Here is a 21958-nt window from a genome sequence, read left to right as displayed (position 1 = left end):
TGCCACTCCCACCCTATTATTGGTGTCTCTGTTTGCTTGGTGTTCAACAACTTTACTCTACTACTTCCTGCTGTCTGTCACCCACCATCTGTGTAAACATCCGACATGTGCTGAACTTAACAGCACAAGACTTACCCTACCTTTACCCATACTCCTACACCCCAAGTCCCACATCTCATTGAGTGGTCTCTGTCCACACCAGGTGCGCAGCCGTGAAATCTGGTGCCAGTGCCATCCCTGACCTGCCTGGCCGTATCCTACCAGAGACAGTCCCCTCTACTAGAATTGCTGTGGCCATGCTCTCTCCATCTTCATTGCTGTCAGATAGTTCCCTTGTCTGATCATTGTTAGCTTCGTAATAACTTCACATCTAGTCCTTTCTTATCTAAGCTAAATTGCCACACAAAACAGAATCCAGTGTGACATCGGAAATATACTCTGTATCAACAGTCCATAGATCCACAGGAAGTTACACAGGATATACAAGCATGCTTTATCCAGCATCTGTCCATGTAAACCCTTTAATGATCTCCTATTGTGTTATACATCGCAAGCCTATACTTGACCTCTGTTGCCCTTGAAGCTGGCCTCTTCTTGCTCTGCCATGGTCCTGCTGCCTTGCTGAGCTGTACCACGGTGACCTTGTACAGTTTCTCCCCTGAGCCAGGATCTAAGCCTGATGCATCTTTTACTCTCACGCTATTTTCTCTGTATCTAGCCCTTCCTCCTCACCTCCCCCATGTCTCTGGTCTAGTCTAATGGCTCTCCTTTTCCCTCCCCTATATCTCTGGACTCATCCTCTCTTTTTTCCTCCAGGTCTTATTATGTGTTATGTGTTGTGTGCCTGTGGACCTTTCATGTGCGCCTCACCTCCAGACTCAAAGAGATACCATGAAGACCTTAATCTGTTTTTCCCATCACCTATGCCACATCCAGTGCCTACACATCGTTAAATTAATTATGAATCCAGGCATAAATTCTATTTACATCGTGAAACTGGATGGCTCCGAACTACCTCTGAATGTCAGCCTCTTCCTTCCTTTTGTTTTATCCCTGCCCCCCCCACCCCAGTGTCTATGGACTTGCCCTATGCGAGACCCAAAGGGGCATTTAATTTCCTCTTCGATTTCCTTTCGATAACAGATTGTGACTTGTAATTCATTTAGCATACCCTGGAACCAGAATATCTGCTGATTATGTTTCCAAGCGCCAGCCTTGTTAAGATAAAGACAGAGAGAAGATGTCATCTCTTGAGGGGAGCTTGGAGAGTGACTATTTCTGGCAGAAAACTTGTTTTGTCTTAGAGACTTGAGCTTCAGAGTCATTCATGAATGACTAATGCACTCAGGAAAGATCAGTGGAGCATTCTCTTAACCCTCTCTAGTGACTCCGTGGAGACTGAATCAGAGGAAAGCTAGAGGAAAAGCTGATGAGAGATTAAGGAAGGAGAGTGTGGTCACGGTGATGCGACTCTTGAAAGAGTGGAACTGGGCTGTCCATCTAGTTTACGACCAGTTTTTAAGGCTTCAGTCAGGAGTCACCTGAGTAATTTTTTTTTCTTGGCTGTATTTTTATTTATTTATTTTATTTATTTATTTATTTATTTATTTATTTATTTTTTGGATTTTCGAGACAGGGTTTCTCTGTAGCTTTTTTTTTTTTTTTTTTGGTTCCTGTCCTGGAACTAGCTCTTCTAGACCAGGCTGGCCTCAAACTCACAGAGATCCGCCTGCCTCTGCCTCCCGAGTGCTGGGATTAAAGGCGTGCGCCACCACCTCCCAGCTTTGGCTGTATATTTTTATATATGTTTATTTCTTCTACTATTTTCCAACTATAAATTAAGGCAGGGTGCAAAAACGGAAGGATTTGGTTTTGTTTAGGAGAGTAGGCTCAAAAATTTCTCAGTAATCACTCCTTGCTTAGGTGAAGTCATATACCTGTTTTCTAAGAGTGATTTTAAATGTTTAATACATTCTCGTTGCCTTTCTTAATGGATGGTGATTGTCCTCTGTAGAGTATTTCATAATGAAAAATACTTAAAATGAGAAGAAGTACAGTCAAAAATCAAGCATTTTAAAAATAAGTAAATAGTACTTTTAGCAGTTGTGCTGAGTCCCATGGTGTTGACTGTATGGTGACATTCATCACACTGACAGACTGGAAGAATGACAAAAGACATTGATGGAAGGATGGATGGTGAGTGCCCAGTCTCTAAGCCAGCATCCTGTTGGTTTTCTAAAAGAAAGCCACCCTTGTCCCAGACTTCCCACACACCTTAGGATAGAACCCACCAACATAATCCTGCAAGGTCATTAGCAGGGGCCTCTCTATGGAATGCACCTCAGGCATGCACAGTCATTTCTTGGTTCTGTTTGTCTCCCTTTGCTCTCTAAATCCTTTTCCAACCAGCTACTCATCAACATTTGTTGCACCCTGTCCTAGAAGTCAGCAGGAAGAATCTTTGGAGGCAAGGAAGAAAAGAGTCAATTAGCTTTAAGTTCAGACTGGATCTTTAGTCCCATCCCTCATGGTTGTTAGGGTACACACATGTGTGCAGATACTCCTACATGTGAAGGCCAGGGGTCACTCACTGTCAGGTATCTTCTTCAGTCACCAGCCATGTTTTTTGTTGTTGTTCCTTAATGTTGGAATTTACTGGGTAACCAGAAATTTACAAAGTACAGCAGTCTCATTGGCCGCAATTTGCTCCTAATTTTGCTTGATAGGTACCCATTGGCAATCTCAAGTTCCTCCATTCCAGTCTCAGGACTAACATCAACTCTCAGACCACATATTATACCTCACACTAATGTAAAAATACACCATCACAAAGTGGCTCAGAAAAGACTTAAAGAGGCTGCAGAGTTGAGAGAAGCTGTCCTCAAGTCAGAACCTAGGGTGAGTCTGTAGGGAGCCCAGGATAAGCCTCATTAACCACAGGCAGCCAGAGAGCCTGCTTAAGCACAGAGGTGTCAAATGCAGGTCTTGATGGCAGCCCGCCCGTCAGCTTGAGGGTCAGTTTGAAATGGGCTGAGTGACACCAGCAAGAAGACTGCGTTTGAGACCAGACTGGTTACAGAACAACAGTGGCTAGTCAGCCTTCTCGCTCCATTTCAGTCTTGGAGGGCTTCTTTTCTTTCTTTTGCAGGGTCTCTCACTGACCCTGGAGCTCGTTGGTTGGGCCAGGCTAGTGAGGAGTACGCTCTGGGAGTCAGCCTCTGCAGAGCTGAGATTGAGATGCGCATGTGTGCCTGTTTTCACAAGGATGCTAGGGATCCAGACACTAATGCTTTTGCTTGTACAGCAGGCACTCTACCAAGCAAGCCAGCTTCCTGGGTCACTAAAAGCTCTTTAGAAAACAAACAAACAAAACTGTTGCCACAACATCATGATGGTGCCTAAAAATAACAATGATCTCATAAGACTGTGTTCTTGCCCAGACAGCCATCCACTTTTCAAATATGGAGCCCTTTAGTAAATCTTAAAAGAACACAACAAAACAAAATACAAAAACAGTCAAAAATGAAAAAAAGTCGAGCATGCCCACAATATGCCTACAACATCAGCAGAAACAAGTGGATGTGGATCCAGGGAACTTGATGACCAACCAGCTTTTCTGAAATGGAGAAAATGGAGAGCTTCAGGTTCCCTGAGAGACACTGAGTCAGGGGAACAAGATAAAGAGCATTAGAGGAAAGTACCACTGTCCTCCTCTCGACTCTGCCCACACATCCGTAGGTGTGCCCCGCATATGCTCACATATGCACATCAGCGGACACACAGCGCAGAGGCACACACACCTACACAGATTTACGCCTCTGCTGGTAAAAAGTTATTTTTTTTTCTTACAGGAAATGAGGATAAAGCAATGGAAAACTAATTTCAGGTGGTAGGAAAAAAAATCACTTCAGGTCTTCGCCGTGTTTCCCGAGACTGCCCCCACATAGCCAGGGAAGAGTACTTAGCACCTCCCCCACTTCTGCCTCTTCTGGGCAAGTGTGCCTTGGTGCAGGATAACCCAAAACCTTCCTTTCGTGACATAGCAGGGCTTTCTACTACTATGTTGCTAACAGTTACTTGACAAAAATGTGTGTGGGACACAGGCTTTTTTTTTTTGAGATTGTTGATTGAGCGCATAATTTAAAAGTCAGAATATTAAATAAACATCTCCGTCCTTTCTTCCAGCAGGCAGCCCAGAGAACAGCTCTCCGCGGTCTATCTGACAGGTACATTTTGTCATTTTTATGAACTATAAATTGCTTTATGAAACATTGAGCCCTATTTATTGTGGCATATAATTCATAATCGGATTTTGTCCCTAAAGAATCTGTGGACTGGGATGTTAAACATTCTGCATGCCTGGATTTGCCATGCGTGCATGGGGTTTATTACTGCAGAAATTGTCTTGTTGTATTTCACATAAAGTATGAAGAATCCCTTGTTGTGCCGTGAAACAAGAGACCAGAAACTTCGGGGGAAAGGCCTGAGTGGTGCAGTAAATTCTGAACTTTGGAGCTGGTTGAGAGCCAAGCTCATTTTTCAGCAATAAGTACTTCATTTATTTTGAGGTGTTTTCTTCACTCTTTCCATATCTTTTCACCCAGAGGACTCTGTCTTCTGATAAGATTTCCTCTTGAGTTTTATGCCTAAAAGCCAGCCATTCGTGGTCTCCCACCTGACTTCTTGGTCTTGACTTGTTTCTCCTGCCTTGTGTTACTCAACTGGAATTTGCACCCTGCTTTTTCTGAAAGGAGAGTGCCAAATGGATAAAAACAGATTCGCTTTCTAGAACAGACGAAGGGGTGTGTGTGTGTGTGTGTGTGTGTGTGTGTGTGTGGTGATGCATCTCAGTTGACTGACACACACCTCAGTAGTATTGGCTAGGCAGCCTTTGCCCCACCCTTCCTTCTGACTTCTTTCTCTCAGAATGCTCGGTTACTGGCTAAACCAGATCAGCCCGACACTCCTCCCAGGTACAGTTCCTCACTTAGGTGAATTATCTGGAGCACGTGGGTGAAAAGCATTTCCTCTGAGGAGGCCCGAACCTAAGTTTGTTTATTTTGGCTAAAGAACCTTTGCCGGGTAACAGCCACCTAAGTGTGCCTGCTCTGAGAGCAGCTCCCGCGTGATACAGAGCTGCTGTTGGGAAGCCCACAAACGCACGACTTCTGGGCCTTTTGATCAGAGAGATCAAACTCAGAGAGAAAAACCCAGGATCCAAACTCACTATGTGACATAATCAGACTCTCCCTACACATATTTCTCTCTTCATTTTATCTTCTCTTTGGAAATGAGAACCTTTGACTCAAATGCTTTGAACAGCAAGGGAAGCTTAGATTCATACAATGACCTTTACTAATACGTGTAATATTTCCTTTTGGGAGGTACCATGAAAAGCTTGTGATACTATATCATATCAGTGTTTCTAGAACCCTGTTGATATACTGATTTACACCCTTTGGATAGAGGAAGTTTCTAATATAAAAATATATACTTGATAAAACTATGTATATATACATTGAGAAGCGTCATGATAACCTTTGTTAGAATGAACCAAACCATCTTTTAAGAAAATAGGCATTCCCTTTAAAGTCATACAGGGTGCATCAGAAACTAGTTGAGACATTCAAAGGTTTCTCCTCAAATGCCTTAGCCCTGGGAAGCCAGTGTGGCTAGATCTTAATGAGGAACCCTTTGACCTCTTTCTTATTTTCTCACTAAAATCCCCTGTCAAGCTAGTGACCTGCCCAGAAGCAGGGGTCCCCATTGTCACTGTTTCTCTGTTCCCCAGTATAGTAGGGATATTCCCCTATTCAATCCAGAAGGTTTTTACTCAGAATTAGAGGAACTAGCCTCACTTCCAGGTGATGGCTTGGGTTAAAGCACTGCTCTGGTGATGCAATTGTGAGAAGCTCCTGTCTCCATATTTCTCTACATTCAGAGCCACTTGAGAGTCATGTTATAAGCCTGTAGGACTGTCTAGCCTTTTGATGTTGTGACACAACATTATGACAAAATTTGTGTTCAGAAACCAAATAACTGAGTTACAATTTAAAAAGGTTTAAGTGAGCTTAGAAGTTTATGCTGGGTTGCGTTGGTAGCCATCCCTAGGCACACGCAGCTCATGAGCTTAGGAGTCTGTGCTGGTTGTGTTGGTAGCCGTCCCTAGGCACACACAGCTCATGAGCTTAGGAGTCTGTGCTGGGTTGCATTGGTAGCCATCCTTAGGCACATGCAGCTCATGGCCACGGGTTGGTCACCCCTTTAAGATATGTGTAAGTGAAGATAAGGGTGCCTTGGGCAAACTGAGATCTTGTGGTTGGCTTGTTTAGCTCATCAAGAATTTTGTCCCTTCCTCCTCTGAACATGTCCTGTTTTCTGGGGCTTACATGAGAGCGTTTGAAATCGTTTGGAGAATGTTCACTGTGTTGCCCTAGCTTGCCTCAGTCTTGCTGTGTAGACTAGGCTGGCCTTGAAGTATAGGGATCCATTTGCCTCTGCCTTCTAAGGTGTGTGCCACTATATGCAGCTTTAATAATTGTGTTCCAGGCCAGCCAGGACAACATAGCAAGACCCTGGTTTGTTTGTTTATTTTTAAGGAAAAAATAAATTATAAAACTCTTCTTCAAAATTGGGACTTAAAAATACCTACTGAATTCTTTGGATTCATTATTTTCTAGTTTTTTGAAAATTAGAGAATAGTAACTGGGCACATGGCAGCTGTCTTTTCCTATCATATTCCTTAACATTTTGGAATAAACCAAACCAGTGTTTTTAGAAAAAAAAATGTACATTGGGTCCACATCATTGTATGAAAAAAATGAATGAAATTTATGCCTTGGCAATGCGGAAGCATGCATGTATAGGCAGCCTGTACTTGTCCATATTGGGTTTCATGGTCTAAGTTGCTAAGTTGATGAGGACAACTGACCAGGTCTCTTTCTCAAGAGGGCACTAGATCTCATTACAGATGGTTGTGAGCCACCATGTGGTTGCTGAGAATTGAACTCAGGACCTTTGGAAGAGCAGGCAGTGCTCTTAACCACTGAGCCATCTTTCCAGACTTGCTTAATATTCTGCCTGTCAGATTTTGAATGGAATACATCATCCCCGATCATGGTCTACTCACAGTAGCTTCTTTTTTTTTTTTAATATTTATTTATTTATTTATTTATTTATTTATTTATTTATTTATTTATTATGTATACAATATTCTGTCTGTGTGTATGCCTGAAGGCCAGAAGAGGGCGCCAGACCTCTTTACAGATGGTTGTGAGCCACCATGTGGTTGCTGGGAATTGAACTCAAGACCTTTGGAAGAGCAGGCAATGCTCTTAACCACTGAGCCATCTCTCCAGTCCTCACAGTAGCTTCTTAGGGCATGGAATAGCCTATTAATTACTGGTTACTGTGACAACCTATCTGATAAAGCACCTTAAGGAAGGAAGGGTTTATGTGAGCTCATAATTACTTAGCATCATGGGAAGAAAACCACCATGGCAGGCTCTTGGGACAGCCAGTCAATAGTATCCCCAGTCAGGAAGCAGGTAGCAGTGATGACATTCACTTTCTCCTTTTTTTTTTTTTTTTTGGTCTGGGATTGCAGCCTGTGAAAGTGAGCTGCCCTCAGTTGAGGTGGGTCTTCACACCTCTGTTAACCTGCTTTTGGCCTTCCCTCAAGGCATGCCTAGAAACTTGTCTCCTAAGTAATTCTATTTCCTGTCGAGTAGACAGTGCAAATCATGACAGTCTGTCCTACACTGAATTGTAGAGACCCTTCTGACGTTCTAAACTATATTTGGTTTTAGCCTGTTATCACTTCTTTCTATAAAATTCCATAACAGTTACACAGCATTTTCATTTTTATCCAAATGACAAAGCCTTTTTCAGACCTAACCTGTTTTCTAAGTTCTTTGATTCTAGAATTGGGAAGAGACGCCCAGTTGGCTCCAACCATGCTTCCTTGAACTCCTTACTCTTCTTTAGAGACTTCACCCCCAAAACATTGCCTAACCATTTGCCCTCAGCTCTGAATAGCCCTTGGGTACAGTGATGTTTACCAAGGGTGACATCGTGGTCCTGATGAAAAAGCAAGGTTTTGCTGACCAGGTTGTTGGGAAGATCTAGATTTGCATTGTAAGGTCAGCTGGAAGAAAGCCCTCCTATGCTTTGACACCTGATCCAACAAGGCCAACTACAGGGAAAGGAAGGGAACGAGTTTCCCATTCCCTTCCTAAGATAGAGCCAGGTTCTCATGCCTCTTGGGTACTAACGATTGTGATAGTATCCAAGGACTTACAAAGGTTCTCCTTTCCAATCTCAAAAGTTACCTGGTTTGTCTTCTAAAGACATGTCCTACCCACTAAAGAGGCACAAGTCCAATATTTATTCATATAGACTAAACTTCTTAAAGTGACGTTTATCTTTTTTAACTATACTTTTTAAGTTATACATATCCATAGGCATGATATGTTGATACATGAGCACTTTGTGTGATATTTTATTTAAATTAAAAACATCTTGGAGCTGGGTAGATATCTAAGTAGTTATGAGCATTTGTTGTTCTTACGGACGACACAGCTTTGATTTCCAGCACCTCCATTGTGGCTCACGACCCTCTGTAACCCCAGATCTAGGGGACCCAAGGGGCATGCACCTGGGGCACATATATGCATGCAGGCAAGACATTCATACACATAAAAGTAAAATAAATTCTTAAAAAAATTAAGGCATCTATCTCCCCAGACATAATTTCTTTGTTGAAAATATTCTTACGCCTTTATTGTAGCTTTTTTAAAATGATTTTTTTTTTTTTTTTACATTTTGTGTTTGTGCACACCTGTCCATGCCAGCGTGCTTGTGTGTGGAATCGGCCCTCTCCTTCCACCTTGGTCTCAGAGATCAAACTCGGGTCATCAGACTTAGTGACTTTACCTACGGAGCCATCTCTTTAGCCCTCTTCTAACTTTTCCAAATGCGTGCAGTCCGTCACCATTATCTGCAGTCAATCTACTGTGCCCTGGTGTGCTGAAGCTTAATACCCAGGCCAGCTGCTCGAAAGTTGGGGGCGCCTCATAATCAATAAACAGTCGTGAAACATTGAAGATATAATACATCCATTGCCTAACTTTAGAAAAACCACATCAGATGTCGACCCTAGCAATAGACTTTGTAGTTCAGTCCAAATAGTCACAGCAGAGTACACCAGGCAGTGTGAGAAACTGGACCGCAGCCCAGTTTGCCCTGACCTCCCCCGGGGCACCAGCATGTGTTGGAGGAGGATGGACCGGTATGGCTTTTGTTCTTTTCTACACCTGAGTGCAGGTTTCGTTTTATGTTTTTGAGAAGATGAGGCCCACTGGTGTCCCCAAATGACGAAAACAAGACGTAAACCAGGGCAGGAAGAGGTGGCAAAATTCTTGAGGATATAAATAAGCCAATTAGTAGATATTAGTTTGCACGAGTGCTCTGTCCTTATCATCTCAAGTGCCTTTTCTTCTTGTGGGTTGCTGCCCTTGTTGGCTATGAGGACAGATGAAGGAAAGAGGGATAAATGGACACTTGGTTTGTGTATAAAGGTGCAGAGTCCACACTGCAAAAGCTACCACATTATCCATAACCTGGAGAATATGCAAAGGGCTGTTAGAAAGGAAAGATGTGTATGCCGCGTATGAAGAGCCTTGGGTATGATTAACTTCTCTCTGGAAGTAGTAAATAGCAGACAACTCTGATCAGAAGAGAGATTCGTGTGATTTATCAATCCGAGCGACTGTTCATTTGCAGAGAAGCTGGAGGTCAATCTGGAAGTCTGCGGCCAGAGGAGCACGAGGAAATTGCCGGGACTAAGAAGTTAATCATGCCCTGAGACTGTTTCCATCTGTCTTGGGGCGACAGAGCCTCTGCACGGAGAGCAGGCATGCTTTATAGCAGCAGATCAGGAATTAATAGTTTCTGTGGAACCTCGGGCATCATTTGCAGCAACTTGGGTTTTATAAAAATGGAGCATAATTTTGTATGAATAAATCACACTCTGTTAGCAATGTGAGGGGCTGAGAAAAAAAAATTTGCTTGTCTCAAAAAAAAAAAATAGAAAAGGAAGAATCAAGAAAGCCAACATCCATGCAGCCATTGAAGCAATGGCACTTGGAGGGCAGGGATGGCCATGTGCTTAAATTGTGCATATAATCATTTTCTAAAATGCCAGTGTGCAGCTCCAGCCATGGCTACATTTTTATAGCTTTGGAGACACATCACCAGGCTATAACCTGTCTGCCCATCTGGCAGATTCTCAGATCCAAGATCCATTTATATTGAAATCCAAACAACTGCCATGGATTTATTCACTTATTCCACCATCCGCACTGAGCGCATGCAGCATGCTCAGTGGGGTGCAGTGCCCGGCCTGAAGTGCATTAGTTGAGAAGGGCTTCTGCTGGGGGCTTTGGCAGCCAGAGGCCTGCCGGGTGTTGGGTTTACAAAAAGAGAGGCCTGGTCCTGCTCCTGTGCTCACTGCTTTCCAGTTTTCCCTTTCTCAGATAAATTTCATGCATGGAGTCCTATTTTCCATGGGGTAGTCTAGAAAGAAATGAAGTAACTGACAAATAGCCTACAATTTCGGGAACTTCACCTCCACCTAGAGAGTGGAATGTGAAATGGCCTGTGTCCAGAAACACGTCCCTGTTTGGAGGGACTGGCTGGCAGGCGCTTCTTCTCCAGCCTCCTCACAGGGGCAGCTTCAGCTGAGGTAAGGGAATTTAGTGCGTTGGAGAGGGCTGCCAGCTCCCAAGGGTGCTTCGGGTTCTGTTCTGTCCAATGGGAGAGGAGAACAGCAGCGGCTGTGCACTACTAATCGGTCCCTTCTTTTAGAAGCAGTTTACATGTATTTACTCATGTATCGTGGGTGACACTCGTGCTCTATGGGTCCTGTGTCTGTGAGAGGGTGATTTGAGGAAGTCCATGCTCTCCTTCCCCCTTGTAAATCCTGAAGAATGAACTCGAGCTCAGTGGCAAGGACCTTCACCTGCTGAGCTATCTCACTGGCCCAACTGATCGCTAAGCATCACAAAGAGATGGGGCACTTTTAAGGAAGTTTTTTTGTTTTTTTGTTTGTTTGTTTGGTTTGGTTTGGTTTGGTTTGGTTTTTTCGAGACAGGGTTTCTCTGTGGTTTTGGAGCCTGTCCTGGAACTAGCTCTTGTAGACCAGGCTGGTCTCGAACTCACAGAGATCCGCCTGCCTCTGCCTCCCAAGTGCTGGGATTAAAGGCGTGCGCCACCACCGCCCAGCAAAAATGTGTAGCCCACAGCTCCAACTATCACCTGTTTCTGTGGGGCCCATGTTCTCCAGTCTCTTTAACGCAAGGGATTCCTAGTCATGAAGATTTGGGATAGCATGCACCTCACACGTTTTCAAAGAGCATTGCCATGTAGAAGCTCTGTCCCATTTACAGAATCATTTTATAATCTTCAGAACAGTCCTGAGAGGTGTGTAAAACCCTGCAAACAAAACCAAGTTTTTAAAAAGGTGAACATAAACTCAACCACGCGCAGGTGGTATGACTCGCCCAGGGGCCACACAGAAGCAGGTGACCCAGCAGTGATTAGAACTCAGGTCCAACAAGTGCAGTTTTGCCATCCTCCACACAGCAACAAAACAACAAAGCAAGCTTTGAAATGTCAGGGACCTCTGCTGTAGGCATAGCCACCTCTTGCATCTGTGTTATTTCTGCCTTAGTCATCTCTTTATCCCTAGAGTATTACCTGGCAACCAGGGGAGAAATTATTGGGTGGATAAATGAATGCATAAATGAATGAATGAATGAATGAATGTGGTTACATTCTGGTGTCTGAAGACACCAGATTCTGCTGTCTGTGGCTCCCACTCCCCAGGTGCTTAGAACGTGGCAAAGAAAGTAAAGTTGTGTGTATACGGTAGACATAGTGTTCTCTTGGAACAGTTGTGTGTCAGCATGCTAAGGGCGTCATTGATACTATTCATTTAATCCTCGCCATAGCCTGCTCAGCAAGGAAGAAAGGATTTCACATTAGGGCTATAAAGAGACGCTGTTGTCAATAGGATTCCATTTCACTTCATATTCTAAACTGCTTTCCCTAAAATCCTACTGCATCTGGGTTTCTATTAATAGACTCAGGCAACTTTCTTCCGCATCTCAGAGCACCAGAACAATCGGTCTGACCCCGGAGTTGATGCCTTTAGCCACTTCAGTAAGCAGAGCCCCTGCCCCCGTCAAGCCTTGAGGAAATCAGTGACCTAGGCAGGGCATGTGATGGAGCGGAGTCCTTTCAGAGCTCAGAAAGGGGAACTGAGGGGCATTTTAAGTGTGACACGAAGGAAAATTATATTAATGGCCGTGAACGGGAGTGGAGTGGAGCAGAGAATGAGGACGCATCAGCTTGGACAGTGTTGGGCTGCAGGGTGGGGGTGGAACCAGCTCCACACAGCAATCCCAGCAGCTCCTCAGAATGGGAGCCCCATCTTAAAGAGTGGGTATTGCTCTGTGTGAACCATGATGTAATCCTGACCAACCGCATGCCTTTTTATTTACTTATTTTTGTTTGTGTTTGTGTGTGAGTACGGGCATGCACAAGCACACACAAGGTGTGTGAATGGCGGTCACAGTGAGCAAGGTCTAGGGTTGAACTCTAGAAGTATGTTCACTTGCCGAGCCATCTCTACAGCCTCCGCATGCCTTTTAAAACCAAATAGTCCAAGAGTGTGCATCCTGCTCCAAGGCTCCTGGCCCAGCCTGACCTCTCTCCTCTTCAGTAGACATCACAGAACAAAGCAAGTAGGACAGTGAGAATTGGGTAAAGCAGTCAACATCTGAGTCTAAACTTTTCCAGTTACAATAAGCAGGGCAAGGACCATGGCCTCCCTCTAGGTTTGTGGACTAACGACACGCACTAATAGAGAATGGCTGCTTTGTCCCTCCTCCTCCGGAAATAACCCCACCACCACAGCATTCGGGAACACCTGTCACTCCGGTACCAGGGGATGCTCTTTGGCTCAAGTCCTCCTGGAGGCTTAGCACCCAGAAGAGAAGAGTAGACTACGGGTCTGTTGGGAAGCCATAACCAGCCGCAACAGCTTGTCTGTCCGTTCGAGAAAAGCTGGTATCAGCAATTCTCCACAAACAGCCCTGACTAGTTCTCACCCACTCTTGTGTTCTAGCCTGTTCTCCCCTAGGGCCCTAGATGAGGTCCATGCATATCTCTGATGGACTGGCCACAACTGTGTCTCTAACATCATCTTCTTCATTCATGTAGAAGACTCCTCTGGATCAATTTGTGACACTCTTCCTGATAACTGCTCAAGAACTGGCCTGGTTTTCGTACTAGAGAGCAAATAATCCTTATTATTTCAAAATCAAACCACCGTTCTCAGGTAGAGCACTGTGTGGGACCATGAACAGAGCCATATGTGCTAAGTCTCTCTGGTCCTTAACAGGGACCTGCGATATCCATCAGCACTCACAAGCAGAGACCCTTCGCTTTGCTCCCCCCTCCCGTTCCTATAGGGCCACCACATAATTGTCCCTCACAGCCCTTGGGTGGCCGTTAGCCCAGTCAACTGCATTAACACGACATTAACAAGGGGGGCACCCACGGGCTAGAGGATCTAAAACTCAGCTTTAATACACGCCCCCCAGTACTAATTTCCACAATAAAACTAAATGGCTCCAGAGAAGCCATTGAGTCGTATCAGGTAAATAATACACAGTTTAAAAGGTCCCAAACATGTATTTCACGCAACAGAAGAGAGTCCAGGAAGAAGTTACAGGCTTTTGAGTAAATAAATAACGAGTTGTATAAAGCCACTAATTGCCTTTTAAAATGGTTTAGTGGGTTTGAGAGTGCTTGAGGATTAATACAGACTTGTCACCTGATGTCTGGCCAGGGAGGAGTTAGCCCCAGGGTCCTCTGGGTGAAAGTGCTTTAACCCGTTAGTTAATGCCCAAAATTGCCATGAGCCCTAGCTCATGGGTGACATAAGCTGAAGCATACATAGAGGAACTTCGACTCCTTTATAAAGAATAATAGGGGTGATGTCTGTGGCAACATGCATTTGCTTAATACCAGTGACGTGTATGAGGAAAATGGTTAAAATATGTGATATGTATTTGCAGAGTAATATATATACATATATATGTGTATATATGTATGAAAATGCTCTATTTTGCTCTATAAATTTTTCATATATATATGAAAGTGAATAGATCTGCAGATACAGGCTAAGATCCCTAATCCAAAATCTCAGATCCAAAATGCTCCAAAATTCAAGATTTTTGGAGCACCAACTTAACACCACAAGTGGAAGATTCCCTGCTATGAAACCTTGCTTCATGTATAGTGTTACCTAAAACACCATCTCACATTGCCTTCAGAATGTCTATTTAAGGTATATATGAAACAATTGACTTTACAAGTAGACTTGGGTCCCAGTGCTAAGACATCTCCCCACCCTCCCTCCCCACCCCAACTCTCTGTCTCTGTCTTTCTCTCTGTGTGTCTCTGTCTCTTTCTCTCTCTTTCTCTCTCTCTCTCTCTCTCTCTCTCACACACACACACACACACACACACGCACACACGCACACACACACCACACTGAATCACCTGAAGAAGAATTGAAGTCTGAAAGCATTCTAATGTTGGAAATTTGGGAAGCTCCAAGGTGGCCTCTCCTACATAGCAGGAGATCAGTGTCCTCACGTGACTTTGAGGTACTGGGGTTCCCACCGAAGCACTCTTTACTCGGATAGGATTAGAGGCGACCCTGGCCTTCTTGAGTGGGACGAAGCAGAGGCTCACTGCTCGTCCTGCTCCTCCAGCTACAGTGACTGCTGAGGAGCACAGCTGATTGGCACCTTGTTCATCTGTGCCGCTGTGTTCTGTAAACCCTCAGAAGGGCCAGAGGGAGCCAGGTCCTCACGCTTCAGTGATGGAACAATTGAACACGCTGCCCTTGGCTCATTTCACCCAATATCATTCCACACTGTGTTCCCTCGCTGCTGAATGCGTCCTCTCAGGCTTTTGATAAAGTTCCCAGAGGCAAGATATTTAAACCACAGGCCTATTATTATTATTATTATTATTATTATTATTATTATTATTATTTTGCTTAGTCACTTGGTCCACAAGTCCTGTGCTTTTGAACACCTTTATAGCTGTCCTTTCTACACCAAGGGTAGTGGATGTTCTGTGTGTCTCATGTTTGTGGCTCATTAAATTTTACTTAAATTTACATAAAATGGTTGTCTTAGGGTTTGTATTGCTGTAAAGCGACAACATGTAAAGAAGACATTGGATTGAGGGTGGCTGGCTTACAGTTTCAGAGGTTTAGTCCATTATCATCGTGGCGGGGAATCATGGAAGCACGCAGGCAGAAATAACTGAGAGCGCTACAGCTTGCAGGCAGCAGGAAGTGGACTGACCGTCACACTGGGAGAAGCTTGAGGAAAAGACCTCAAAGCCTGCCTCACAATGACAAGGCCACATCTCTTAACAGTGCCACTCCCTTTGGGGGAGTATTTTATTTCAAACCACCGCAGTGGTGCATTTGGCATTTCAACACAAGAGCCAAGGAAAAGCTATTGTATAACAAGTATATTTTCCCTGTCATGGCTATGTATTAAAAAATAGAACTTTATAACTACATATTTATGAGAGAGGCACTCCCCTATACCTTGTCGCAAACGGCTTTGATTATAGACCACTGCCCTGCAGGAAATGTGTTACTGTGTGGCAAATGTGGTAGTTGCTAGCCAGTTGTTTCAGAATGTTTAAACCGACCACCAGTGAAGATTATGACGTATAGTTCCCACCTGCTTTGAACTTCAGCACATGTAGCTGTCATTCTCAGTGACCCCAGTGTGATCAGTTGAGCAGAACCCAAAGGAGATCCCAGGGTAGGAAACTGTATTGGGTGGGGGGGGGGGGGGACTATGTGAGTATGGAGGCCGGGGAACAGCCTCAGAAGCTGTCTAACTCGCGTTTTGAGGCAAACGTCTCTTACTGGCCTGGCGTTCTCCTGTTTGTCTAGGCTGGCCAGGGACCCTAGATGATTTCTCTTTCCACCTAGGTTCTGGGGATGGCACTGAGGTCCTTATGTTTGCCAACTAAGCTGTCTTCCCCAGCTCACCAATAGTCCGTTTGACAAGAGCAGCTTTAAAAACGCTGTGTCTTTAGTGCACCATGTTGTTCTGAAACACTGCTGTCCCTGAGGGTGCCCCAGGAAGCCAGTGAGAGGAACATGCAGAACCGTGTGGTAAGCCATTTTATAGGCTGGGGTTATTGTTTCGTGTTTTGTCCAAAACTCAAACTACTTAGTTGTTTAAAATGGGAATTCATTTAAATCACTGCAGCAGTTCCTTTTTGGTTTGAAATCTCCCATATCCATAGAGTCCTCATTCTCTGGCTTTCTGAGCCTTACAGACAGGACCTCCATCTCCATAACCGCCCTTCTCTCTCAGAACTGTCCTTTAGCCAAGCGTCTCTCTGAACTTGGGATCACACAGCCAGTTAGACCTTACTGCCCAGCCAGCTGCTAACTACAGTCTCAGGGCCTGCCCCTCTCGAGAAGTCCTCCCCTCCCAGTGACCTGCTCCTTTCATTCCTTCACAGAGGCAGCTTCGGGCTGGTGCTGGCTACTTGCACTGGCTAGCTGGCCTCCGATGACTATGATCTGGAGCCACTACACTTCCCTGCTGCCAGGAAAGGTTAATGTGCTCCCGCTGGCTGGAGCAACCTGACCTTTCTCTCTCTGTCCAGCTCCCTGCCCTGTGCTGGTTCCTAGGCCAGTGTCTGGCAGCCACACCACATCCTCCTCTGACAGGCAGCATACAGTGTCCATCTCTGCTCGCCCTGGGCAACACCAAAACCCTGCAAAGTACATCCTGATGTTGAGGATCTACCAAATTCCAAATGGATTTCTCAGCCTTGTCCCCTTCGCCGCTGTGCTTGTCTGGTTTCCTTTTGTGTGGTTTTCTGATCATTATTCCTCTCATCCTGAGAGATGGGATCTAGTGTGCTGCTCACTGTAGTCAGTTCAGCTAAAATGTTGAAACAAGTTTGTAGAGACCAAAGTCATGGCCCCTCTTGTATATTACAGGCCGGGTTGGCCTGCTTGCTGGTCCTAGTGTAGCAAATCAAATAGGGCTTTCTGAAAACCTGCCCAGGCTGAGAGTCGGAGGCCCTGCAGCTCCCCATGCAGCTCTCCTTGGCTGGGTGTACTTTCTTCACAGCCAGTGAGTCAGTGAGCCACTTGAGGTCACAACTCTTCATCTTACAGTGGAGACACTCACCCTATTCAGCTTGCCTAATTCCAGAGCTCAAGGAAGCCAAGGCAAGTAACAGTAGACACTACATGAGCGTGGCAAATTGAGGTGTTAGTTACCCAAGAGGGTATCAGAAAGAGGGTCAGGCTTTCTGTGAGTCACTGTAACCGAGCTAGTTAATGCAATTGTAAAAGGATGAACGTCCCTCAGTGTGGTAGGAAGAAGAATGCAAAGGAAGCTGTTGATGTGTCCTCTCTCGCAAAGGTACATGGTCTTCTGGGTGTTGGATTCTCTCTCCTCCTGGCATAGCATGCTGGCTTGCTGTCTCAAGCTCTGTGCTGATATCTCTGTCACCATCCCATAGCATCCTGAAACAACCTTCTTCTCTGGGTGTTACTATCCTCATCTTGCATATGGGAAACTAAAGTTTCAAACTGTTGAATCATTTGCCACCCAAAGTTAATGAACACAGTAAGGTGTGGTACCCACTGGAGCCAAGGTTTGAAGGGGCCTGATGTTTTTCTCTTGTCATAGTAGCTACGCACAAATATACTTATATTTTAATGATTGCCTATGGTCCCACAAGACCCACAGTCACTACCTGCTGGCCACTCAGGCCACGACCTGGTGGGGCTTCCAGTCCTGGGCCCCGGCTCTGCCACAGCCACAATATGTAGGTTTAAATTAATTCTCTGTTGCTCTATTTATCAATAAGACTCGAGAGTCAAAGACTGGGGTGAACGCTTTCTAACTCAGCGAGGTTGAGTAGCAACTAGCTGGCCTTGCTTTTTGGTCAGAGACACTGGAAGAGACAGGTCTCTTCCTTCATCTCAGAACCAAAAAAAGAAACGCCAAACTCAGGTCCCCACCCTTTTCTTCCTGTGTGTCTTCTCTATCCAAACTGCTGGCTTCTCTATGACAAATTCCAGTCAGCCAGTTGCTGACTCCACCCCAGGATTCAAGGTTTAACTTTATTGTCAAATCTCCAGAATGTAAGAGTGTGATCAAAATATCCCACAAGGGCAATGTGTCCTTGGACGGGAAAGACCTGCCACACCATAGGCTGGTTGCCTGGGGCCTCTCCACCCTACTCAGTCCCTGAAAACAGCACACACTTCTGCTCTCCTTGAGTCATACACAGCACATGTAAGAGGGCTACACCCAGGTCCAGGGCTGCTCAGCTCTCATCCCCAGAAGATGAACTCAGATGGAGGCTTGGGTGGTGCAACGTGCCTCACCTAGCTTGTTCCACCCAAGCAAGCAGGTCCAGGAATTTCAGCTGTCTTTCCATGCTCTATACTTAAAATAGGAGATGACAAAGCATTTGAAAAGTGCATTGGTTGGGCTTAGAGCGAGTGTTCCTCAGCCTTTCTAATGCTACAACCCTTGAATAAAGTTCCTCACGTTGTAGTGAACCCCAACTGTAAAATTTTCGTTGCTACTTCATAACTATAATTTTGTCACTGTTATGAATTGTAATGTAAACATCTTTGTAGATAGCGCACAGGTTGAGAACCACTTGCTTAGACAGATTGAGGTGAGACGGAAAGAAGAGAAAGTCAATATTGTCTCCTAAGATTTCTGTTCCTAGGGAGATATTCCCCTTCCAACTGGCTGGAGATCTCGTACCTATTCACTAGTACTTTGAAATGAAAGACAGATTGTATTCAAATATACAGCAGGTTTTCAAAATGTACACCCACCCATATATCATTGCTTTGGAGACCAACTATCAGCTGTGCCGACTTGCTTGCCCTAGCAAAATGCTGGTGCTAAAAAACAAAATCAAGCACCCTGTTCCTTCTCTCCTCTTAATCCCTTACCTCAAACCTGAGACACTGTAACAGTGATTGATAAGGAGCAGTAGTAGTGAACATGGTCATGTGAAAGAAATTACTAAAACAGCTATTCCCGTCCAGAATTATTTTTATTACACACAGCTCCAATTTAAAGTCTAGTCTCCACTGAGAATTCTTTAATCTCCCAACTGTTGCTATCTTGGTTACCTGGAGGTCATCCAGCACATTCTTTACATTTCTGCCAGCAGTAGTCAAGCAAATCCGTAACTGATAGGTTACAGACAACACCTGGGTCCCTCAGAAGACTTATGTGTGACTCACAAAGCTCAGTACCCTTGGCTTCTGTGGCCCGGCCCCAGTGGATCTGAAACCATAGTAGCCACACGTGACCCCAAATACCCAAATTTATGACTCTACCCTTCTATTAGAACAGACAAGGTTTTCTCCACTAGGTTAAAAACCCCTGTGAGATTACACATCGTGAGATATGTTTGGCTTTTTAAAAAACATGCACAAACTGTTATCAAGAAATCAGAACCCTTGTGCAGTGTTTGTGGCCTTCTCAATGGTATAGCTGCTAAAGTATGATAGCACCTCAGATTTTAAGAAATCTCTCCTCTAGTATTTTGGCTCACATCTTGAGGGAACAATAAAGACTGTCTACTAAACTCTTCATGACTATGACAGGCTCCTGCAGGTGGCCTTACGTTTTCTGGCACCATTGTAGGGTTTCGCTGGCAATCCACCTTCCTGTGTTACCCTTCCCTGTGTGAGCTTCTCAGTGACTCCCCGTCATACTTCAGTAGGCTTTTAACTTCACCTGGTGAGGATGATGCTCATAAAGATCTTCTCCTGGGGATAGAAGAGTAGCCTCCAAAAGGGAGTGGGCGGTGAAGCCTGGAACAGACAGTTCACTAGAGAATCAGGGGCATGTAAGGCTGTCTGAGTGCTTCTGTATCTCCACACCCTACAAATTCTTCCATTGCAGCCCTCATCCACCGTCTCTTAGAATTAGGGGGTGAGAGCTTTGGGGAGGTAATTCGATTTAAATAAGGTCATGTGCTCCCATGATGCAACTAGAAAACATGCACAGGGGAGAAGTTTAGTAAGCACACAGTGAGATGGCTATAGGCATGCTAGAAAGAGCTCTTGCCAACAAACATGTGTGTTAGCACCTTGATCTTGGACTCCCCAGCTTTCAGAATGTCAAGAAGTGAGTATCTTACTTAAGCACTAAGGCTTACAGCAGTCTGAGCAGACAAAGGCACTACCCTATACACTGTTTCATTTCTCAGTGAGCATATGGAAAAAACAAACATTGTTATGGAGTTTATGGCGTTTTCACACGCACCTAACTCAGCAGTAGAGCCCTCACCTATACACTGCATTTTTAAAGGCCAGCTGCGTCTAGTGCAGTAGGAGGTGTGGCCTAGGCGTGTAGTAAAGCACTCGTGCCTAGATGTGCAAGGCCTGCGGTCAGTCCTCAGCATACAGATAAATATATATGGTCTACAGAAGAGGGCTTGCTTTCCAAAGGAATTTCCCACCATTTTGTGGACTATGAGTAAAAGATCACAGGAAGTATGAGTGTGGAAGGCAGAGGCTAGAAAGCGGAGCAGTTTTCTTTCCAATAAAATACTACAATTTACATTCCACATCATTGCTAATAGGATAGCATCCTCCATTGTCTTTCTGTCCACATGCCACAGAGCATGCTAGTTGTAGCGCTCTGCAGACCCCCTTAGTCTCAGCATTCTGTACACCTGGGCTGGCCCACATCTGCTTTGATCTCTCTCTCTTTCTCTCTCTCTCTCCCTCTCTCTCTCTCTCCCTCCCTCCCTCCCTCCCTCTCTCTCTCTCTCTCCCTCTCTCTCTCCCTCTCTCTCCCTCCCTCCCTCCCTCCCTCCCTCTCTCTCTCTCTCTCCCTCTCTCTCTCCCTCTCTCTCCCTCCCTCTCTCCCTTTCCCTCCCTCTCTCTCTCTCTCTCTCTCTCTCCCTCTCTCTCTCCCTCTCTCTCCCTCTCTCTCTCTCCCTCTCTCTCCCTCCCTCCATCTCTCTCTCTCTTTCCTTCTCTCTCTCTCTTTAAGCACGCTAACCTGATCCTATGACCACTTCAGAAATAGCCAGACGGCGTTTCAGCCATCAAGCCATGAACCGGTTTTATTTCAGTGGGAAAGTGGTCGCATAAGATTTGCTGCTCATCCAGAAACCCCAGGAAGCGTATTAACTCAGTTTCGTGGCTTTGGAGTGGACTCGTGATATTTTAGCACTGTGCTACTTTCATCTTCTTTTTTTCTTTTCTTTTTTTTTTAGTTTTTCGAGACAGGGTTTCTCCGTAGCTTTTGGTTCCTGTCCTGGAACTAGCTGTTGTAGACCAGGCTGGCCTCGAACTCACAGAGATCCACCTGCCTCTGCCTCCCGAGTGCTGGGATTAAAGGCATGCGCCACCACCGCCCAGCTTCTACTGTCATCTTCTGCTTGTTCGCACATGAACTGTTGTGTTAAGTTGCTTTTAAAATACAGCTCTGGCAACTTGAAGGATGAATCCCCAAGTCCCCAAGCTTTCTTTGTCTGTCATTAATTGTAATTAATACTCTGACCCATCATTCCAACTAGGATCCTGCCACAGGACATTTTGCAAAAACTCAAGGGGATGGTCTCCTGCATGGCAATTAGTGGTGATGCAGTTTCTTCGTGTCACTCATGCTCCTGCATCACTCACCCTCATTTCCTGCTCTCTGCTTTGCTGCATGTGTGCATGTGCTTTTACACGGGATGAGCAGGAAAGGCCGTAAACTCAAGGTTGCCAGAGTTAGCCCATCAAGATCCATTAACAATGGATAATTTCATGGTATAAATGTCTTCTTGA

At 45.0% G+C, this 21958-nt stretch overlaps 1 protein-coding gene across 3 annotated transcripts in view; it reads left to right on the top strand.

The window, feature by feature from the left end:
- The window catches only part of Aff3 (ALF transcription elongation factor 3), a 462391-nt gene that overhangs the window by 381066 nt on the left and 59367 nt on the right, over positions 1-21958 (top strand). For 2 of the 3 annotated variants that reach the window (XM_057751149.1, XM_057751147.1), the window contains one exon: positions 4186-4226. In XM_057751149.1, coding sequence (XP_057607132.1) covers positions 4186-4226 — 41 coding nt within the window. The remainder of the gene's footprint in view (positions 1-4185; positions 4227-21958) is intronic. The other variant, XM_057751148.1, reaches the window with a different exon arrangement.

The sequence above is a fragment of the Chionomys nivalis genome, chromosome 19, assembly GCF_950005125.1.
Source record: "Chionomys nivalis chromosome 19, mChiNiv1.1, whole genome shotgun sequence".
Classification (NCBI taxonomy): domain Eukaryota; kingdom Metazoa; phylum Chordata; class Mammalia; order Rodentia; family Cricetidae; genus Chionomys; species Chionomys nivalis.
This window is presented reverse-complemented; position numbering and strand designations above follow the sequence as displayed.